The sequence below is a fragment of the Mesoplodon bidens genome (genome assembly GCF_964165515.1).
Source record: "Mesoplodon bidens genome assembly, chromosome: 9".
NCBI lineage: Eukaryota > Metazoa > Chordata > Mammalia > Artiodactyla > Ziphiidae > Mesoplodon > Mesoplodon bidens.
Window position 1 is genome coordinate 1,811,795 of NC_138166.1, and position 21,578 is coordinate 1,833,372.

Sequence of the window (21,578 nt, forward strand, 5' to 3'; positions counted from 1 at the left end):
TCCTTCTGCCTACAAAAACTCCCATTTCATACAACCCCTCAGAGCCACCTTCTAGTTGCTGGATGGGATGCTCCCCGATTCATGAATTGCCTAATAAAGCTAATTAGATCTTCAAAATTTCTTGAATTTTGTTTTTTAACAAGACTGAAAGAACATGACCTCAGTCAATAATCTGAATCCACACAAAAAAAGAAAGCACTCCAGTAAAGTGTCTAATTATATAGACAGAATAAGTGCATATTTCTTCTTTCTTTCCTCTTTACTGATTTAAAAAGCAATTGTATAAAAGAATTTGTATATGATGTATCACTGGAACCAAACATAAATATATATATTTTCCAATAGGAGTACAATGGAGGTGGGTGGGAGCAAAGCTGTACTAGACTAAGGAAATGACTACAGATGGAAACTTGAAAAAAGGCAAACAATTAAAGAAAATAAAAAAATGATAAACAAGAAGGCTAATGTAACAAAATCTATAAATATACACTTGCTCTCCTAATTTCAGCTTCTCTAAGATACATAAAGTTACACAAAATAATAATTATAAAAATGTATTGTTAGTTTTGTAACATTTACAGGTGTAATATGTATAATATTAATACCACAAAAAGCATGGAAAAGGAATAGATCTACATAAGACTAAGGTTTCTATATCTCACCAGAATTAAGTTTGTAAAGATGTCAAGCTGATTCTGATAGGTTAAGATATATGTGGTAACGTCTAGAGCAATCAATAAGGAAATGACTCAAAAATATATAGTAAAAAATCATTAAAGTAATTAAAATGCTACATTAGAAAATATTCACTTAATTCACAAGACAATGAGAAATAGAAGAACACACGAGACAGGGAAATATAAAATAAAATGATAGAGTATATCCACTTATATAAATAATAACATTAAATGTGAATGGATTAAATTATCTAATCAAAAGGCAGAGACTATGAAATTGGATTTAAAAACCAATGAACTATTTAGTGTCTACATGAGACACATTTTACATGCAAAGATACAAATAGACTGAAAGCGATGGGGTGCAAAATAATACATCCTGTATACAGCAATCACAAGAAAATAGGAATGGCTATTCAATTATCAGGCAAAGTAAACTTTAAAACAACCAAAAAATGCTACTATAGCTAAAGGGTAACATTTTTATAATAAAAAAAGACAACCTATCAGGAAGAGAGAACAATTATAAACACACACACACCTAAGAACAAAGCACCAAAATGAAGTAAAAACTGACAGAAATGATAAAAGAAATAATCATTTTGATTATATGATGATTATATCATTAAATAATGATAAAAACAATTCAAAATATTGCTTGGACACTTCCAATAATGAATGAAACAACTAGGCAGAAGATCAACAAGGAAACAGAAAACTTGAATAATGCCGAAACCAAATATACCTAAAAGACATCTACATACCTCTCCACCTGGCAGCAGCAGAATATACATTCTTCTCAAGTGCTCTGGCACATTCTCAAGGATGGAGACTATTTTAAGCCACAAATCACAATAAATTTTAAAGGACTGAAATAATACCAAGTATTTTCTCTGACCACAATGCAATAAAATTAGAGTAACAGAAAAATTTGAAAAACTCACAAATGTGTGGAAATTAAACAACATAATTCTAAGTAACCAATGTGTCAAAGAAGAAATCAAAAGAGAAGTTAGAAGAAAGACTTGATATAAATTGAAAAAAAAAAACCATAACCTATGGAATGCAGCTAAAGCAGTACACTGTGAGAAATTATATATACAAAATTATATATATATATAAAATATAATGTGATCTCTAATCAATAATTGAAACTTTTACCTTATGACACTAGGGAAGAAAGAGAAAACTAATCTTAAATCAAGCAGAGGGAAAGAAATAATAAAAATTAGAGCAGAAGCTTCCCTGGTGGTGCAGTGGATAAGAGTCCGCCTGCTGATGCAGGGGACATGGGTTCATGACCCGGTCCGGGAAGATCCCACATGCCGCGGAGCAGCCGGGCCCGTGAGCCATGGCCGCTGAGCCTGCACTGCGCGTCCGGAGCCTGTGCTCCACAACGGGGGAGGCCACAGCAGTGAGAGGCCCGCATACCGCAAAAAAAAAAAAAAAAAATTAGAGCAGAGATAACTGACATAGAAAATAGAAAAACAATAGAATCAATGAAACAAAAACATAGTTATTTGAAGATATCAACAAAATTTATAAATCTTTAGCTAGAGTGACCAAGAAAAAAAGAGAGGACTCAATTTAACAAAATCATCAATAAAAAAGGAGGCAGTATTACCGACCTTACAGAAATAAAAAGAATTACAAAGGGATACTATAAAAACCTGTATGCCAATAAATTAGATAACTTAGATGAAATAGAAAAATCTCTAAAAGACATACACTACTGAAACTGACTCAAGAAAAAATAGACTATATGAATAGAGCTATACCAAGCAAAGAGATTAAATTAGTAATCAGAAAAAACAACTATCCAGGAAGAAAAACCCAAGCTCAGATGTTTTCACTCATGAATTCTACCAAACATTTAAAGAAATATTAACAATTCTTAATGAACTCTTCCAAAGTCAGAAGAGAAAGAAAAAATTCCCAAGTCATACTCAGTATTATCATGAAAGCAAAACCAGATAAAAATGATATCACAAGAAAACAGAACTACAGACCAATACCTCATATAAATATAGATGCAAAAATTCTCAACAACATTCCAGCAAAATGAATCTATCAGTATACAGAAAGCATTATACATCATGACCTAGTGGGATTTTATCCCAGGAACCAAGCTTGGTTCAACACTTGAAAATCAATGAATGCAATATACCATATCAATGAAACACGAAATAAAAAATACATGATTATCTCAATTAATGCAGAAGAAACACTTGACAAAATCCAACATCCTTTAACATTAAAAAATTAAAAATCAACAAACTTGGAATGGAAGGAAACTTCCTCAACCTAATAAAAGGCATCTATGTAAAAACCAATCTAACACCACATTTAATAGTAAAAGACTGGATGAGTCCCCCTAATATTACAAAGAAGGCAAGGATATCTGCTCTCACCATTCTTATTCAACACAGTACCAGAAGCCCTAGTGTCCCCAATAAAAAAAGAAAAATAAGAGGCATATGATTGAAAAGAAACAAAACTGTCCCTATGTGCATATGACATGACAGTCTCACAAAGAATCTACAAACATTTTTTAAAAATTCTAGATCAAGACATAAATAATAAACCACTTTTTTTTACAGTATGCATCGTTTTGTTGTGCTCCACATTATTGTGCTTAGCAGATATTGAATTTCTTACAAATTGAAGGTTTGTGGCAACACTGCGTTAAGCAAGTCTGTCAGTGCCATTTTTTTCTTCAGCATTTGCTCACTTTGTGTCTTTGTATCATATTTCGGTATTTTCACAGAATTATAAGTTGAACTTGAATATGTGACTGAATTGCTGCAATCTCATGATAAAACTTGAATAAATGAGGAGTTGCTTCTTATGGATGAGCAAATAAAGTGTTTTTTCTTATTTTTTATAAATCGTTTTTCTATATATTAGCAATAAACCTGTGGAATCCAAAATTTGAAATCTAACATCATTTACAGTTGTGCAAAAAAAGCCCAAAATAACATACTTAGGTATACACTTAAGAAAGCATGTATACAGAGATGAAAGAGGGAATTCCCTGGCAGTCCAGTGGTTAGCGCTTCCACTGCAGGGGGCACAGGTTCGATCCCTGGTCAGGGAACTAAGATCTCACATGCCTCACGGCATGGCCAAAAAAAAGACAGAGAGAGATCGCAAACATCCCCCAAATTTATCTATAGATTGAATGCAATTCCCATCAAAATTCCAGCAGCATACACTGTAGATACATATAGGATTATTCTAAAATATATAAGGAAAGGGGTGTGCCCTAAAAAAGAAAAACATTTTGATAAAGAATAGTGGAAGGAATCACTCTACCTGGTACTGAGGGTTTCTACATAGTTACAGTGATCCACACAGTGGCACTGGCAGGGGAACAAACCCCATAGATCAATGGAAGAAATTAGAAAACCCAGAAATAGACCCACACAAATATTCTCAACTTACTGTTGACAAAGGTACAAAAACACTTCAAGAAATCATGCTGGAGTAATTGGAAATCCTAATGAAAATTATTAAACCTCACACCTTACACAAAAATTAACTGATATTGCATCATGTTAAGCAAAACTATCACAAAAAACGGAGAAAATCTTTGCCTATGGCTAGGCAAAGAATTCTTCTTCTTCTTTTTTTTTTTTTTTTTTTTTTTTTTTTGCAGTACGTGGGCCTCTCACTGCTGTGGCCTCTCCCGTTGCAGAGCACAGGCTCCGGACGCGCAGGCTCAGCGGCCATGGCTCACGGGCCCAGCCACTCCGCGGCATGCGGAGGCAAAGAATTCTTTGACTTGACAACAAAAGCATGACTAATAAGCAAATTTGATAAATCAGACTTCACTGAATTAAAAACTCTGGCTCTGTAAAAGTACTGGAAACTATAAGACATTAAGAAAAGAAATTGAAGAAGAAACAAATAAATGGAAAGATATTCTGTGCTCATGGATTGGAAGAATTAATATTGTTAAAATGTTAAATACTACACAAAGCAATCTACAGCTCCAATGCAATCACAAAATTCCAATGGCATTTTTCACAGAAATAAAACTCAGAAATTTGTATGGAACCACAAAAGACCACAAACAGCCAAAGCAATCTTGAGAAAAAAGAACAAAGCTGGAGGCATCATGCTCCCTGATTTCAAGCTATATTACAAAGCTACAGTAATTAACAATGTGGTATTGGCATACAACCAGACACACAGATCAACGTAACATACAGAGAGCCCAGAAATAAACCCATACATATATGGTCAATTAATTTACAACAAAGGAGCCAAAAATATACAATGGGGAATAGACAGTCTCTTCAGTAAATGGTGTTGGGAAAACTGGCCAGCCACATTCAAAAGAATGTAACTACTGTCTTACATCATGCACAAAAATCAACTCAACATTGATTAAAGACTTGAATGTAAGACCCGAAACCATAAAACTTCTAGCAGAAAATACAGGCAGTAAGCTCTTTGACTTACTGTCTTAGAGATAAATTTTTTAATCCAACACCAAAAGTAAAAGCAACAAAAGCAAAACTTTTGTTCACAGCCCACACAAATAGCAAAACTCAAAAAACCTCATCAATGACCAAAAAATAAACACTAAAGCCATGAAATACCATTATTAACCTATTACATTGGCAATAATTCAAGATACAGTATACTAAGGGCATTTTAGGTAATGAGGTTCTCGTGTACTGTGGCGGGGAAACAAACTGTACACTCTTTGCAAGGCAACTAGCAGCATTATCAAAGTAACACTGTGAAAACCCTGTAGAAGATAGTACCTTACAGAATCACCTCAGCAGAATACTAACAATTTAACATCTATAATACAAGAATACTAGTGTGTGTGTGTGTTTACACACAGATCGATGAGCGAGGGACTCACACACAGAGACACGCACAGAGGGACTCAGGGAGGAAGAGACTGGAGGACTTATTTCAAGGCTCCACGCACTGCTGTTTGCGGCAGGGAAAATCCGAAACACGCGAAACGATCATCAACTGAGGAATGCGCAAGCAAAATCTGGAATACCATGTGGCACTGGAAAGACGAAAGTGGATCCTTAGAGTGAAACAGAATGACTTGCATGACTTTTCTAAGCACAAAAATAGCAGGTCTCCAAAATCAGTTTATTAAATGATGTGTCATCCTGCTGCCACTGGTATAACAGTGAGGCACAGTAGGATATCAAGAGAGATAAAAATACTAACTCTAGAATGAGAGTCCCTAGATTCAAATCCCTAGATTCAAACCACATTCTAACGAAAATTGCAGTACCTACTGTACGGGTTTGTTGTGAGAATTAAATAAGTTGAATATAAATAAAGCACTTCAAAAAAAAGCCTTGCAAAAATAAGCAATATATGTGTTTTGCTGTTATTATTATAACTACACATAAAAACACAGCATAAATGCTTGGTGAATATTAGCTGTCATTTTCATTACTATAAACCAGCATTCATTTTAGGCACCGTTACACTTGATAGCTTATGTGAATATACCCCTATGAGAGATTTCAAAGTATATTTGTTATAAACTATATAAACTATACTAAATAACACATATCATATATTACAGGAAAAACTACGTAACAAAAATGAAGTGTGACTGATTACAAAGTTTAAACAAATTATTTGCCTAACAAAGTTAATATAATTTCTCATGAAAATTATGTCTTTCTTTGGGTATATGGAGCACCGTTTTTTAGTGTTATAAAAATGATCAGTAAACCATTAATAATTCTGCCATTTGTTCTGCATCCCAGCTGTGAAAACAATGCTGCATGAGCTTCCTATTGCTTCCAGTGGTATATTAACTTCTTAAGCCACAAACCTCGTGGCTTAAAATAACACAAATGTATTATCTCACAGTTGTGGAGATCAGACGTCCAAAGTGAGTGTTGCAAAGCTGGAATCCAGGTACGTTCGCTCTGGAAGTGCCAGGCTCCAGAGACCTGCCACCTCCTTGGCTTGTGGCGCCTACCCCACCCTCTCCTTTCGCTGCCACGTCTCCTTTATCTGCCTTTGGCTGTCCTGCCTTCCTCTTTAAGGACCCCTGTGACTGCACTGGGCCCACGCTAGTAATTCAGGAGAGTCTCCCCTTCTCAAGATCTTAATTACACCTGCAAAACCTGCTACTGTAGGGTAACATATTCAGAAGCTCTGGAGGTGAGACACGGACAGCCTTGAGGACCCTGACTGTCTCCATGCGTGGGTCCCAGCCGTGAGATGGAATTTTCACTCAGGCTGTTCTCCTGGCCACCCCATGACCAACTCACCTCTCCAGTCTCAGACCTCAACAGATCAAGCTACTTTTGGAAAGGGGTTGTAATACAGTGGCAATTCATGCTCCTGTTCATGGGGATGGCAGTGCACCATCAAGAGGATACTCGGAATTTAAAAGCAGTACGGAGTACAATATCATGTTTATTCTCTGAAAACACGATTTCCATACCACCCCGTTTTTATGCACTGTCTTAAGTTGATCTGTACATGTCAACATTCCCCTGAAGAAAAATGATCTTCCCTTACCCCTAACCCCTTACCCCTTACAAAGCACTTCACAAAATACAGGCAGGCAGAAATTTTTCTTTAATTAAGAGAGACTAAACATAACAAAATCCCTTTAAAACGAACCTGTTAAAATATGTAAATATTTGAAAACATTAAGAAATGTTAAAATACAACCAAAATCCCTTCTTACCATATACAACATATTTCAGTTGGAGATTTTTAACGACTTCTTCCACAGTAGGTTTATACTCCAGAAAACACGTGTAAACCCCACTCATGCTCTCCTCGAAGTTCTGGAATACAAGGCTTCCTGTGGAGGTCACTTGGGCACTGCTGTTTCCTGATAGAGGAATAAGATACAGTGATCAGTAGCTTAAATTACATGAGATTGAGATAAAATAACGAAATATTTTCTTAACAGAGAAAAACCATCCAAATTTACCTACAGAATCATTGAAGGAGTCGGGGACAAAGTCATTGTGTCTGGTGGTTCTTGACAGTGGGTGCCAGCATGAACTTAGTGTCAGAAGTTCACTAACCAGAGTTCATCAAGCGTGCGGCTGCCTAAGTGGTAAGAGACTAACAATCACACATACATGATGTGCTCCTGATCTGCTTGTCGCTCTGAGGTGGCATCATCAGTACTCATATACATATAATATAGTACATACTTATACATACTACCAAGTAATTATATTTGTATATATGCATATAAATACTTTACTGATGAGTTATGCTCTCATTAAGCATAAAAAAATGTATATGAAAGGGATAAACAGTGTGTCCAGAACAAAGGCTAACTCAGTATAATCACAAACACCTAGGGATCTGTTGTCATTACACAAGGCACTTGGCAAAATTTGGATTACAACCATGAGGGTTGCAGGAGAAAGAAAACAGGAGACTGGATCACTTGACACCCGAAGTCGCACAATCAGACCTGCAGTGCTGGGAGTCAGAACTTGGAGGTAAGGTCCCTTGTCACTTCAGCATCACTTAAGTACCACACTGGGAGAGAGCCATGTTGTGTAATGGGAAAGAAGTCTGATTTAGAGGGTTAGAACTTGGCTTTGAGGTGTGCCTTTCTTTCTCATAAACTGTGTAACTGGGGATAATCACTTAATCTTTCTGAAGTCTAGCTCCTTCATTTGCACAACAAAGAATCATAATATATGATAATATATCTCATAGAATTGTTTTTGAATAACAAATACAAGGAATATTAAAGTACTTGAAAAAGCTATAAATCATTAAGCAATTAAAAATGGTTACTCTCAACGTTCATAACCACGGGTTTGCACTAGAAAAAATTATTAGATACTAAAACTCACTCAACAATTTAATAAACTATTCATTAGAATTGAAAATATTATCTTAATAAATACTCATCTTTTTCTATTTTAAGAAAATAATTTATTGCCTATAACTGTCAAGTTGAAATTTATTTTGAAGAAATTCATTGCTTCAAAATAAGACAAAAGATGAATGTTCTTAGTGAAGAAATTTTCATTATTAATTTTTTCACTAACAATTTGTTGAGTTTCTAGCCCATGCAAAGCCCTGTTTCGGATACTGAAGGAGAAATGAATAGATGGATATACCCACCCTCAAGGGATTTACATAGAGCATTATGCCTTGAGAACTCCCATTTCTATATCCTGGATGAAGCTGAAAAATGTGATATAAATTTAGAATACATTTCTATTGTACTGCCTATTTCTTCATGAATATCTTTTGATGTAAGAGTATATATTTATCATAACATGTCTCTTTTTTTAGAACAGATTAAGAGGTTTTCAAGTGTTTGCTATACATATATTTCAGCAGACACAAACAGATACATCATAGTAATATGATAAAAGGTGCCCACAAATTGTAAAGAAATTTTAGAATATCATGACAGCCAGAAAATCGAGTATCATACAGTTTGTAAGAAAACACTCTCTGGCTACCTTCTTATTTAAAAAAATTTTAAAGTAGCACACTTTGAAAAGATACCCAGATGACTGCATAGCCAAGAGGAGAACCCACTTAACAAATACCACTTAACAAACAGACTTTTACAAAACTAAGTTTAAATGGGAATTTCAGGATGCCAAGGCATATCCCTATATACTATATCACTATAAGAACTCATACAACAGCAGACAGTCAATAAATAATTAAACTGAAGTCAGGACTTCTTTCTCTAGAACTCAGCTTGATCATCTAAAAATTCAGAGCTGGATTAGATTTCTAGACGCACGTGCCTTAGAGCTCTAAAATTATATGGCAAAATTTAAGCACCATTTCATTACAACTTATTTTTAAAAACAGGTTTATACTTTTGGTTTCTGCTCAGATATGGAGAGTGACTATAAGAGCAACAACATCATACAACAATAAGGAAAAAGACAGACAAACTGTCAACCAACAAATTTTCTTGAACCCATCAAACAAATGAGGCAGGTAGGGCAACCAGGAACCCTGAAAACCAGGAATGAACAGGGCCTGCAGCTAGAACCTAGACCTAAGCATTTGCTTCAATGGTCTGAGAACATCTGGCTAAAAGTTTTCAGTAAATTGCTAAAAGCCAAGTGTTGTCCAGGGTGAGCATGTGAAGCCTCCGAGGACCACAGATGGGGGCAGGGGGAGTGCAGAGGCAGTTGCACCCTCTTACAGGCTTTATCTTCATGAAAACCTTTAGGTGTTCAAAGGAAGATCAGGGGAACCCTGAACAAGATTCCCACAGGGTACTGGCTAGAGGAGGGGGCCGGCAGCCCTGCCAAAACTCCACCCTTGCCCATTTCCCCTACCTCCTGGTGAGGAGCAACGCTTTAACCTACAAGGGAGAAGAAACAAAAATGGTCACCGAGGGCACTGTGGAAACATGTTACCACTAGGGAAGGAAACAGGAAGAAAAAAAATCCATTCTTGAGGAAGTCGGCAAGAAGTACTAGGCCAACACTAAAGCCGGCAGACAGGCTGAAGAACTTCTAAAGGCCACACCCACAAGATCCAGTGACACCACACCTGCCAGAGACTAATGCTGAATCAGAACACTAGAGACTGCCCCTCTCTCCCAACTGCCCATCACTACTAAGAGTCTAGCAAAAATGCAGTGAAATCAAGCTAGGAGAGCTGCAAGAAAGATTCTCTCTAGAGAAAGCAAAAAAGGAGAAACCAAAGCCAAAGACGAGACAATGGAGAAAAATAAGTTTTCAGTAACCACAGCAATAACCAATATCAAAGCCAGACAATTCCTGACTAGTTTAACACAAACTCCCAATATTAAAGGCTTAATAATATTTTAAAAAGTGTTCATCTCAAATATAAAAATAATTATCTCAATATTTACTATCTTATTCAAGATGTTCTTAAAAAATTAAGAAGCATACAGAAGGGTAAGAAATGGCACATTTCCAAAATACCAAGCAATGACACAGATGTCAGAAGTATCAGACAGTTAGTTTAAAATAACTATGAATAATGTATTAAATAATTTAATGGAAAATGTAGAAAGCATACAAGACCAGATAGGTGATTTCAGCAGAGTCTGAAACCATAAGAAAAAAATCAAATGGAAATGTTACAACTAAAACCAAACCAAAAAAGTAAAAAAAGAACACAGTAACAGAGATGAAGTCTTCCTTCAATGAGCTCATAAAGACGCTTGACACAGCTAAGAAAAGAATCAATGACTTGAAGATAAATCAAAAGAAATTTACCCAAAGAGAAAAAGCAACAAAAACAACAAAAGCAAAACAACACCAAGAAGAATGAATCCAAGAGCTATGGAACAATTTCAGTTACATAAGGGTGATAGAAATCTCAGAAGGAGCAGAGAGACAGGATGAAGCAGAAGAAATATTGGAAGATATAATGGCTGACAATTTTCAAAAATTAATGACAAACCAAAACTACAGATCCAAGAAGCTTATAGAACACCAAGCAGAATAATACAAATAACCAAAAAAAAATGCATTTAGTATTCAAATCACTGAAAGTGAAACGGAAATAAAAAATCTTGAGATTAATCAGAAAAATATGGCACACTGCCTACAGAAGGATAAGGACTATTTTATAGCAGCCTTCTCAAGAGAAACTATACAAGCAAAAAGAATACAGAATGCCATCTTTGGAATGTTGAAAGAAAAAAACTGCCAACCCAGAATTCTACAACCAGCAAAAGAAAAAGATAAGCAAACTTTACCCAAAGCAAACAGAAAGGAAATAATAAAGTCAGAAATCAATGAAACTGAAAACAGAAAAATACCAGAGAAAAATAACTCAAAAGCTGGTCCCTTGAAATGACTGATAAAATTGTTAACCCTGTAGCCAGAGAGACCAAAATGAAAGAGAAAAGACACATCCAATACCATATCATAGAGATCCTGGTATATCAAAAAGATAGCAAGAAAATATCACAAGTTGAAAAAAATCTAAGTTGGACAAATTCCTTGAAAGACACAAATTACAAAAAGTCACAAAATGGTGAGAAGGGAAAATCCTAGTCCTACCTCATTTAGATTATTATCTGTGAACTCTGAAGCCAGACTTCAAAGGCACTTGACTTCAGGAAAGTACCTTGTTCTCTCAATGCCTCTGTCTTCCACATGTAAAAGGGAGAAAATGTATTTACTGCAAAGAGCTGTTGTGAAACTTAAATGATTAGTATATGTAAATTGCTTAGAACAGAATCTGCTACTTGATAAAGGTATACGTGTTGATTAGTTTTATAAAATTCAGAATAAAAACACTAAAGTAAAAATATGCTTGCAGAATATATCCATACACGTATATCTATATTTATATATACTTAAATATGTGCATTTACTACATGTATGAATACACACGTACATAGATATATGTATGTATTTGTGCGTGTGTATTCATACACATTGTAAATGCATAAAGAAAAGCTAAGGAATAATATTGTAAAAGTTCAGGATAATATTTACCTAAGCGGGGTTGGGAACAGAAGAATGGGATTTTTCAACATTAGAAGGTTCAACAGTCATGATAATGGTATGTCTTGGCTTCTGTAGCAAGCTCAAGGATGTCTGTTTTATTACGCTTCATAACTTACATATCTGTTATACAGATTTGTATTTATCAGATGCTTCATAATAAAAATATTAAGGTAGAGTAAGATGTAATCTATGATCTCATTTTTTTTAAAAAACATAATAAGGATGCAGTTACAGGGTAAAGCTCAACGTGTGTGTGTGTGTGTATGTGTGCACTTATACAGGTTTGTGTGAACATTTAAAAAAGTGGGAAAGTCCACACACCAAAAAGAGTTAATTCATCAGAATGGTATTCGGGTTGAAGTAAGAGGTACAGGGCTTGCTGCAATAAATGCTTTACCTTTGTAAACCAAAAATGTTGGAAGAGAGACGGAAAGAAGAGGGCGGCAGTGGGGGTGAGAGGAAGAGAGCCTAGCAAGTCTAAGACTTCTAGCAAGTCTAAGACTTGGCCTCCACACTGTACAACCATCTAAACAACCTGGATGCTTCTCTCCAAAGGGAGGCACAAGTACGTAACTACATGTTTCTTTGGTTCAACTGTAGGGGAACTATCTTTGGAATATCCATAAAAAATAACAAAAGTACAGTGTAGTTTAACCTAGAGTCCAAAAAGCTTCTCTGTTTTTCAAGCTTTAATAAAATTAGACATTTTCCACATCTCTCTGCAAGTACAGTGACAGTACTGAGCTTTAAAGCTGACAGACAGTGAACTATGATGTAACACTGCACTGAAAACACAACTGTAATCATGATGTCAGAATACCAGGATTTTCTGAGAATAGTCTTTATAAACACAAAACCATTGCATCTATATGATTTTATCCTTACCTGGAAACAATTACGTTTTTGAACATCTGTTTTCCATTATGAAAGTGAGTAATATAAAATGTCACTTCTAGTTAAAGGATTCAAAATTCACTTACATATTATACTTTGCAATACAAGCTGCAAGACCTGGCCTGGCATCTCAGAGAAGAGCATGTTTCACATCTTAATTTTCAAATCAAAGGAGTAACAAATTACAACACAACAAATCAATACTTCAATGCTTCTATTTTTGAACTCACAGAGTTTTAATAACAAATACATTTGATTTTATTTTCAATATTGGATACCTTTACTCCTGGCCCCCTTTTCTGATTTATATTAACTGCCTAGCCTCTCAGGACTCTGTCCCTGACCTCTGCTCACCCCCTCCTACACTCTAGTACTGCAGCCAGGCAGAGGTCACGCTGCTCTGTGTACCTCCCGCAAAGCTGGGCACAATGGCAGCCACCAGGTAGTCACTCACCTAGAGCCGAGTAATTCACTTTGGAAACACACCACCTAACCTAAAGAGTGAAGTAACTCTTTAAACCTTGAGCTATTTCAGAATCAACATAAATACTATAGCAATGTACAACTTAGATTGTTCAACTATATAAAATATGAATTAAAACATATTAAAAAATAAATATTTCTTATGAATGTTTCTTCAGCAAGTCTTTGTATGAATATACTGCTTTCCCCCATCCAGGTCTACAAAATAAACCTGTAGGTTTTCATCCACAAGCACTATCTCAAAACACCAATAAGGGAGAAAAAGGAGAAGGAAGGAAGGAAGGAACGGAGGGAAGGAGAGAGGAAGGGAGGGAGGGAAGGAAAAGAGAGAGAAAGAAAACATGGTGAATAGAGCAATAAAGAAAAAACTTCCACAGAAGGTATGCAAAAGGTACTTCCTTGAACAGATATTTAGGATGAAAATTCATTATCTGAATTTTCAGCAAGGCTGAAAACAAAAACAGCTAAGCTAATTGATATTTTTTTAAACTACACTGCAAAAACAAATCAGCTTTTAGCAAATGAGATATCAGAATACAAGTAAGATGGGCATTTCAAAATAACAAAATAAGAAGTTGAATGGAGAAAATGTTGATCAAATCAATCATACGAATAGTAATCTCTATATGGAAAAACGTACCTTAATGAGAATAAGACCTTGTTTTCTCAAAAATCTGAAAACTGTAAGGCTACTATTCAGATGTATCTCAAGTCCATCTTCTCCTCTGGATGAGTGCCCGAGTACTAAACTTCCTCTTTTGTAAGCACAGCATCAGTAACATATTATTACACAGCTACCGCCAAACCATGCAGTATATTTAAGAGCATGTTTTTCATACTAAAATACTGAATGTTAAATTTAGTCAGTTTTTTCAAAATGGATATTAGTATTTAGGTTAAATTCAAATATAATCCATACTGTCTGGTCAGGATTTTAATCAGAGTGAAATATAAGATAAAAAATATAAAATCATAACTACGAATAAAGTCTCAAGTTGTTCCTATGTGGGGCTGTATAAAACAAACAAAACCAGAGTTTTAAACCTAGAGCTCAAAGTGCTCATTTGTGTTTTTAACAAAAGCCAGAATCATATTTTCTTCTTCATACATACTTTGCTAACAAAAGTCTAACTGAGGTAACCAAAATGATTTTATGAATTTTACAATAAAAAAGGAAAAATTTTTGAAATATGGATGCTTAGAGAATTCTCCAGTTTAATCATCCAGTGTGTCTCTATCTCAAATTAAGATCTGGAAAAAATGGTCATGCCATCTACATTGTTACATTCTAACTCCAAAAAGAAATTACAAGAAAAAGAAGTGAGCTAATACATAAATGTATATGAGATACAAATATTCTTTTTGCTCTGAGTACATTTCATACATATCATTTTTAATTATAACAACTGAAACAGAAGCCCACCTGAAATGATTTTTCCTTTCGGTCCATGCCACTGGAATGATGGATCTATGAGTTCAGAATTCCGCAGTCGTTGGGTTACACATAACACGTGTGGACTCTTTTGATGGAGCATAACATATACTTTCACTGAAAATAAATATTAAAATGTTCCAATAATATTTTATGTTCGTTCATGATCTATAATGGCTTACATTTTTGTAGTCTGGGTTACATGTTTTCAGAAGTTTTCTTTGGATTATTGCTATTGCTTGGTAAGAACTAAATTTCATTGCATTCCATATAACTAACTTTCAAAAACATACACTTATTTGCGTGTGCGAGTGTATCTTTATCTCAGCATTATGCATTAGTCTTTTTATTCAGAGTTCATATACCAACTTACTTTGTTGTCATAGAATTATTTTAATTACAAAGTATTAAGATAACTCTATATCTATACTTCATCTGTTTTGCAAAGACACCAAACCTGAAAGAAACTGACAAGATAAATTTGCTTAGATTACGGAACAATACCTTAATCACAATGATGTAACACAGTGTACTGAATTTTAAAATTGTAATGTGATTGAAAAATTCACAAATATGTGCTTTAATTTTAATTATTAAGCGTTCTTCCCACTTTCCTTTAAAATTTAGAGCACTGCTCATTAAACAAGCAAAAATAGTATTCTCTAGGAGATACAAAAGGAACACAGTAAAGATTTAATTGTTTTGCATTTACTCATAAGAAAGCTTTTAGAAAAGCTTCTAGAAACTCCTCAGTAATCCCATGGCAACACCTCACTAATCAACCATATACTAAGATTTTTGTGTTCCAGTAAAATAAAAATTGTTTCTATGAGAATCAAAATTCTCCTTAACTTTAAAGAAACTGTCTCTAAACTTTAGCCATACAACATCATGTTTATTGAATGTAGCTTTTAGATAGCTACTCTTACTTAGGTTAAGAAAGTTCCCCTCAATTCTTGGTAATTTGTTTTCCTGGCACACTTGCACCTATATTCATAAATGTAACTGTATATAATTTTCTTACATTATCCTTCGTCTTTTTCCAATTTCAGTACAAATTTGTTATTTAGTGTTTAGCACTATTAAGTTAGGCATCTAAGATTATAATAGCCACATAAAATGAATTAGGCAGATTTCCTTCTATAAATTTTCTCTGAAAGAATATGTAAAGTGTTTTTGTCCTTGGAAACTATATAGCCTGGTACTTATTTTTTGGCAAGGGAGGAAGTAGCAAAACAAATTTCTGATTAACAATCTGGAGAATTTAATTATTAGTTTACTAAGGAATTTAATTAAGTCTGTTTTAGAAACATATTTTAGTAGAGTTATCCACTGTAAGTTTATTATATAAAATTATTCAGAATACTAAGTTCTGATTTTTAAATCCCACAATATCTTAATTTATTCATAGTATTTTTGTACTTTCATTATTCTCTTGTGAAACAATTACCAAAACTCTGTCTACTAATTGCTCCAAAGACAGCTTTTGGTTCCATTCAATCTATTATTATTCTCTGGTCTCCTTCATTAATTTCTCCTCTTATTTTATTTCCTACTCACCTCAGTTTAAATGTTTCTTCTTTTTTTTACTTTTAATGAATGCTTATTGTATTAACGTGTCATTCCTCAGCATGACTTACTGGCTCTTTTATAAGGACACCAGTCATATTGGATTTGGGTCTACCTTAATGACTTCATTTTAACTTGATTACTTCTATAAAGACGCTGTCTCCAAATAAGTTCACTTTCTGGGGAACTAAGGATTAGGACTCAAACATGATTTTAGGGAGAAGGATGATTCAGTCCATCACACTGAGATTCAGTTGTTTTTCTTAACTGAAATGTTAATTCATTTTAAGGATAAATTTAAGCACATCCAATAAAAAGTTAGTTATATACGACTGTTTTATAATTTAGGTTTAAAAGCTGTAGTTTTAAAACAAAAGCTGTGATAAAAGTTGTGATATCAGTGAAAATGGCAGAGTAAAGAACTCCAAAACTCATCCCCTTCATAAAGGTAATAAGAAAATGGCACATATTGTTAGAATCAACATTTTCAGAACTCTGGAAATTAATCAAAGACTTACAGCACCCAGGAAAAATGTACTCAGGAAAAACAACTGAATCTCGGTGTCATGGCCTGAATTATGCTTCTCCCTAAAATCATATGTTTAAGTCCTAATTCCCAGTTCCCCAGAAAGTGAACTTATTTGGAGATAGAGTTTTTATAGAAGTAAACAAGTTAAAATGAGGTCATCAGGGTAGGCCCAAATCCAATATGACTGGTGTCCTTATAAAAAGGGGAAATTTGGACACATAGACAAACACAGAGGAAAACAATGTGAAGAGATATAGGGAGAAGATGGCCATCTCCAAGCCAAGGAAGAAGAACTGGAACAGGTCCTTGCCCTACTGCCCTCAGAAGGACCCACCCAAGCCTCCATGATTGGACTTCTATCCTCCAAGACTGTGAGACAACACATTTCTGTTGTTTAATCTGTCAGGTCCATGGTAATTTTTCACCGTAGCCCTAGCAAATACACCTGGTAAAAACAGTGAGCTTGTAGTGCTTTAAATTGCTGTATTCCCATTAGAACCAGCAGCCTGGTAGCCACTAGAGGGGCAGATGGGGTTAGATGGACTTCAGTGCCTCCTTCCCAGAGAATTGTCATTATTTCACCTTTCTGGCAGTGTCCTGGAAGACACCATGCACAAAGCTATCTTTACATGACCTAACTTGGAGCACACCCACTGTAAAAAGCCTTTTCCCCAAGAGTCTTTGTCAAAAACAACTAGAGCTTGCCACTTAACTTTGTAAATGCCTGAAGCAGTGGGAGTAAACATCAGCTTAACCAAAAGCTTAAGAGGAAAAGCTGTGTAATGACATGTCAATGGGAGCTTTGAAAACTTCAGACACGTTCCTAGGAAAATAGAAGGGCATGTGCATGCACAGAGTAGGCCACGTGGCCAAGATTGGACATGCTCAGTAAAGAATGAGAGGCCTTAAAGTTCTCACCTCTGGCTGAAATTGAGCCTCTGTACAGCAGAAAGTGAAGGATATGCTGGAGTTGTCAACTGCCTGGCTAAATGTTTAAGGTAAGCCATGACAAGCTCACAAGGATTCTCAGAAAATATTAGGAGACTAACTGGTCCAGGTGTTTAATGAAATCTCTGTTGAACCATTAGCCTAACTAAGCTAACTAAGCAAAGACTTCAGTGGCCACACATGACAAAGAATACAGAATTTAAAGAGAATTAGTTCAGAAAAGTCACTAAACAAATGCTATAGGAATACCTCATTTTACTGTACTTCACTTTACTGTACCTCACAGATTTTGCATTTTTTACCATCAATGGTTTGTAGCAATCCTGAGTTTCAGATGATGGTTAGCACTTTTTAGCAATAAAGTATTTTTTAATTAAGGTACATACATTGGTTTTTAACCAAATGCTATTGCACACTTAATAGACTGCAGTACAATGTAAACATAACTTTTATAGGCACTGGGAAACCAAAAAAATTCATGTGCCTTACTTTATTGTGATACTTGCTTTATTGTGATGGCCTGTAACTGAACTTGCAATATCTCTGAGTATGCCTGTACAACAAAAAGCAACTACATAAATACCTAGAAAGGGGGAAGAATCTGATTTCCAGAGTACTACATAATATTCCCTACGAAGTCCAGTTTTCAACCAAAAATATGAGTCATGCAAAAAACCAAGAAAGTATAGTCATAGGCAGCAAAAAAAGCAACCAATAGAAACTGTCCCTGAGGAAAGCCAAATTTTGGAGTTACTGGACAAAGACTTTAAATCAGTTATTTTAAATATGATCAAAGAACATCATGCCTAAAGTACTAAAAGAGTATGAAAATGATGTCTCTCCAAATAGAAACTATCAATAAAGGGATAGAAATTATAAAAAAAGATCCAAAGAGAAATTCCGGACTAAAAAGTACAATAACAAATGAAAATTCACAGTAAAGAATCAATAGCAGATCTCAACAGACAGAAGAAAGAATCAGCAAACTTTACGTTACATCAATGTGGGATTTATCCAATCTGAGAAAAAGAAAAATAGAAAGATAAGTGAAGATAAATCAATAGTACTCAGAGACCTTTGGGAAACCATCAGGCATGCCAGTATATGCATAAAAGTCCCATGGAAGAGTGGAGAGAAAGAGCCAGAAAGAATATTTGAAGGAATAATAGCAAAAACTTCCCAAAATTGATGAAAAACATGAATCCACACATCGAGCAAGCCCAATGAACTCAAACTAGGATACATTCAAAGAGATCCACACCTTAGGTACATCATAATCAACTGTGAAAACCCAGAAACAAAGAATCTTGAAAGCAGCAAGACAGAAGCAACTCAATACATGATATGGTCCTCAATAAAATTAGCTTACTTCTCATCAGAAACCATAATGAAATAGAAAGTTTGAATAGACCTAAAACAAGTAAAGTGATTGAATAATAAAAAAAAAAACTTCCACAAGGAAAAGCCCAGCACCAGTAGAATTAACAATACTTCACAAACTTCCAAAAAAATGTAAGAGGAGGGAACACACTCCAACTCATTTTATGAAGCCACTATTGCCCTAAAACCAAAATCAAAGACAACATGAGAAATCTACAGACCACTTTTCCTTATGAATATGTACATGATAATCTTCAAAATACTAGCAATCAAATCCAGCAACATGAAAAAGGATTATACATCATAATCAACTCAGATTCATTCCAGAAATGCAGGGCTAGTTCAAAATACAAAAATCAATCAATGTAATACCTTATCATATCAATAGAATAATAGACAAAACCCATTGATCCTCTCAATATACGCAGAAAAATCATTTGATAAAATCCAATACTCTTTCACAATAAAATCACTCAACAAATTCGGAACAGAAGGAACTCTCTTAATCTGATAAAGGGCATCTACAAAAATTCACAGCTAACATAATACTTAATAGCAAAAACTGAAATCTTTCCAGGCCCCCAAGGTCAGGAACAAAACAAAGATATCTGTTAACATCAATATTGAACTGGAGGTTCTACCTGGAGCAACTAGCAAGGAAAAATAGGCAGATTGTAAAAGAAGAAATAAAACTACCTCCATTTGCAGATGACATGATATTATATACAGGAAATTTTAAGGAATAATTCCCCCATCCCCCATTTAAAAAATTAGAGCTGTAAGTGATTCAGCAAGATGACAGGATACAATATCCATTTGCAAATCTCAACTGTATTTCTATACACTAGCAATGAGCAATCCAAACACTAAACTGATAAAAACATTCTATTTACAGTAGCATCAAAAAGAATAAAATATTTAGGGATACATTTAACAAAAGTAGTACAAGAAGACTCATACACTGAAAACTGTAAAACATCACTGAAGGAAAATAAAGAACACCTAAATAAATGGAAAGACACTCCATGTTTATGAATTGCAAGACTGTAGAGTGTTAAGGTGGTAATACTCCCAAGATTGATCAACAGATTCAATGCAATCCCTATAAAAATCCCAATGGGCTTTTATTCCAAAAATTGCCAAAGCTGATTCTAGAATAACACGAAATTTCAAAAGACCCAGAATAGCCAAAACAATCTTGAAAAAGAGCAAATTTGAAGTACTCACACTTGATAATTTCAAAACTTATTATAAAGCAACAGCAATCAAGACAGTGTGGTACTAGAGTAAGGAAAGACATATATATCAAAGGAATAGAATTTAGAGTCCATAAAAAAAAAAAACTCATACATCTATGGCAAACTGCTCTTCAACAAGAGCACCAAGACATTCAATAGCGATGGAAAAGTTTCTTAAACAAATGATGCTGGAGCAAGTGGATATCCACATGCAAAAGAATGAATTTTGATCCCTACTGCATACCATATGCAAAAATTAATTCAAAATGGATCAAAGATCTAAATATAAGCACTAAAACTAGGAAATTCTTTCAAGAAAATGTAGGAGTAACACTTTGTAGCTGCTGATTAAGCAATCACTTCTGATACATGACTCCTAAAGCACCAGTACAAAAGAAAAAATAGAAATCAGACTTTATCAAAGTTTAAAATGTGTGCTTTAAAGAACACTATCAAGAAATAAAAACACAATCCATAGAATATTAGAAAATATTTGCAAATCCAACATCTGATAAGGGTCTAGTATCCAGAACATATTAAAAAAAAAAAAAAAAACTCTTCCATCTCAGTAATATAAAAGACAGCCAAACTAAAAATTGGGTAAAGGACTTGAACAGGCATTTCTGTAAAGAAGACATCCAAATGGTCAATAAACACATGAAAAGAGGTTCCACATCACTAGTCATTAGGGAAATGCAAATAAAAAGCACAATGAGAATCCACTTCACATACACTAGGATGGCTAAAATTTTAAAAGATGGACAATAATAAATGTTAATATGGATGTTGGGACATTTGAATCCTCATAAATTTCTGGTGGCAAAGTACAATATTTCAGGTTCTTTGAAAAATTGTTTGGCAGTTCCTCAATATGTTAAACATAGAGTTACCGTATATCCCAGAAATTTTACTCCTGGGTATAATGAAAACATATCTTCACACAGAAACTTGTCCAGAAATGTTCATAAC

General features: G+C 34.7%; 1 protein-coding gene across 1 annotated transcript in view; it reads right to left on the bottom strand.

The window, feature by feature from the left end:
• Positions 1-21,578, bottom strand: part of ZPBP (zona pellucida binding protein) — a gene marked incomplete at its 5' end in the record, with an annotated part of 85,485 nt that overhangs the window by 58,685 nt on the left and 5,222 nt on the right. The window contains 2 exons of the mRNA XM_081244795.1: positions 7,375-7,524; positions 14,937-15,062. Coding sequence (XP_081100921.1) covers positions 7,375-7,524; positions 14,937-15,062 — 276 coding nt within the window. The remainder of the gene's footprint in view (positions 1-7,374; positions 7,525-14,936; positions 15,063-21,578) is intronic.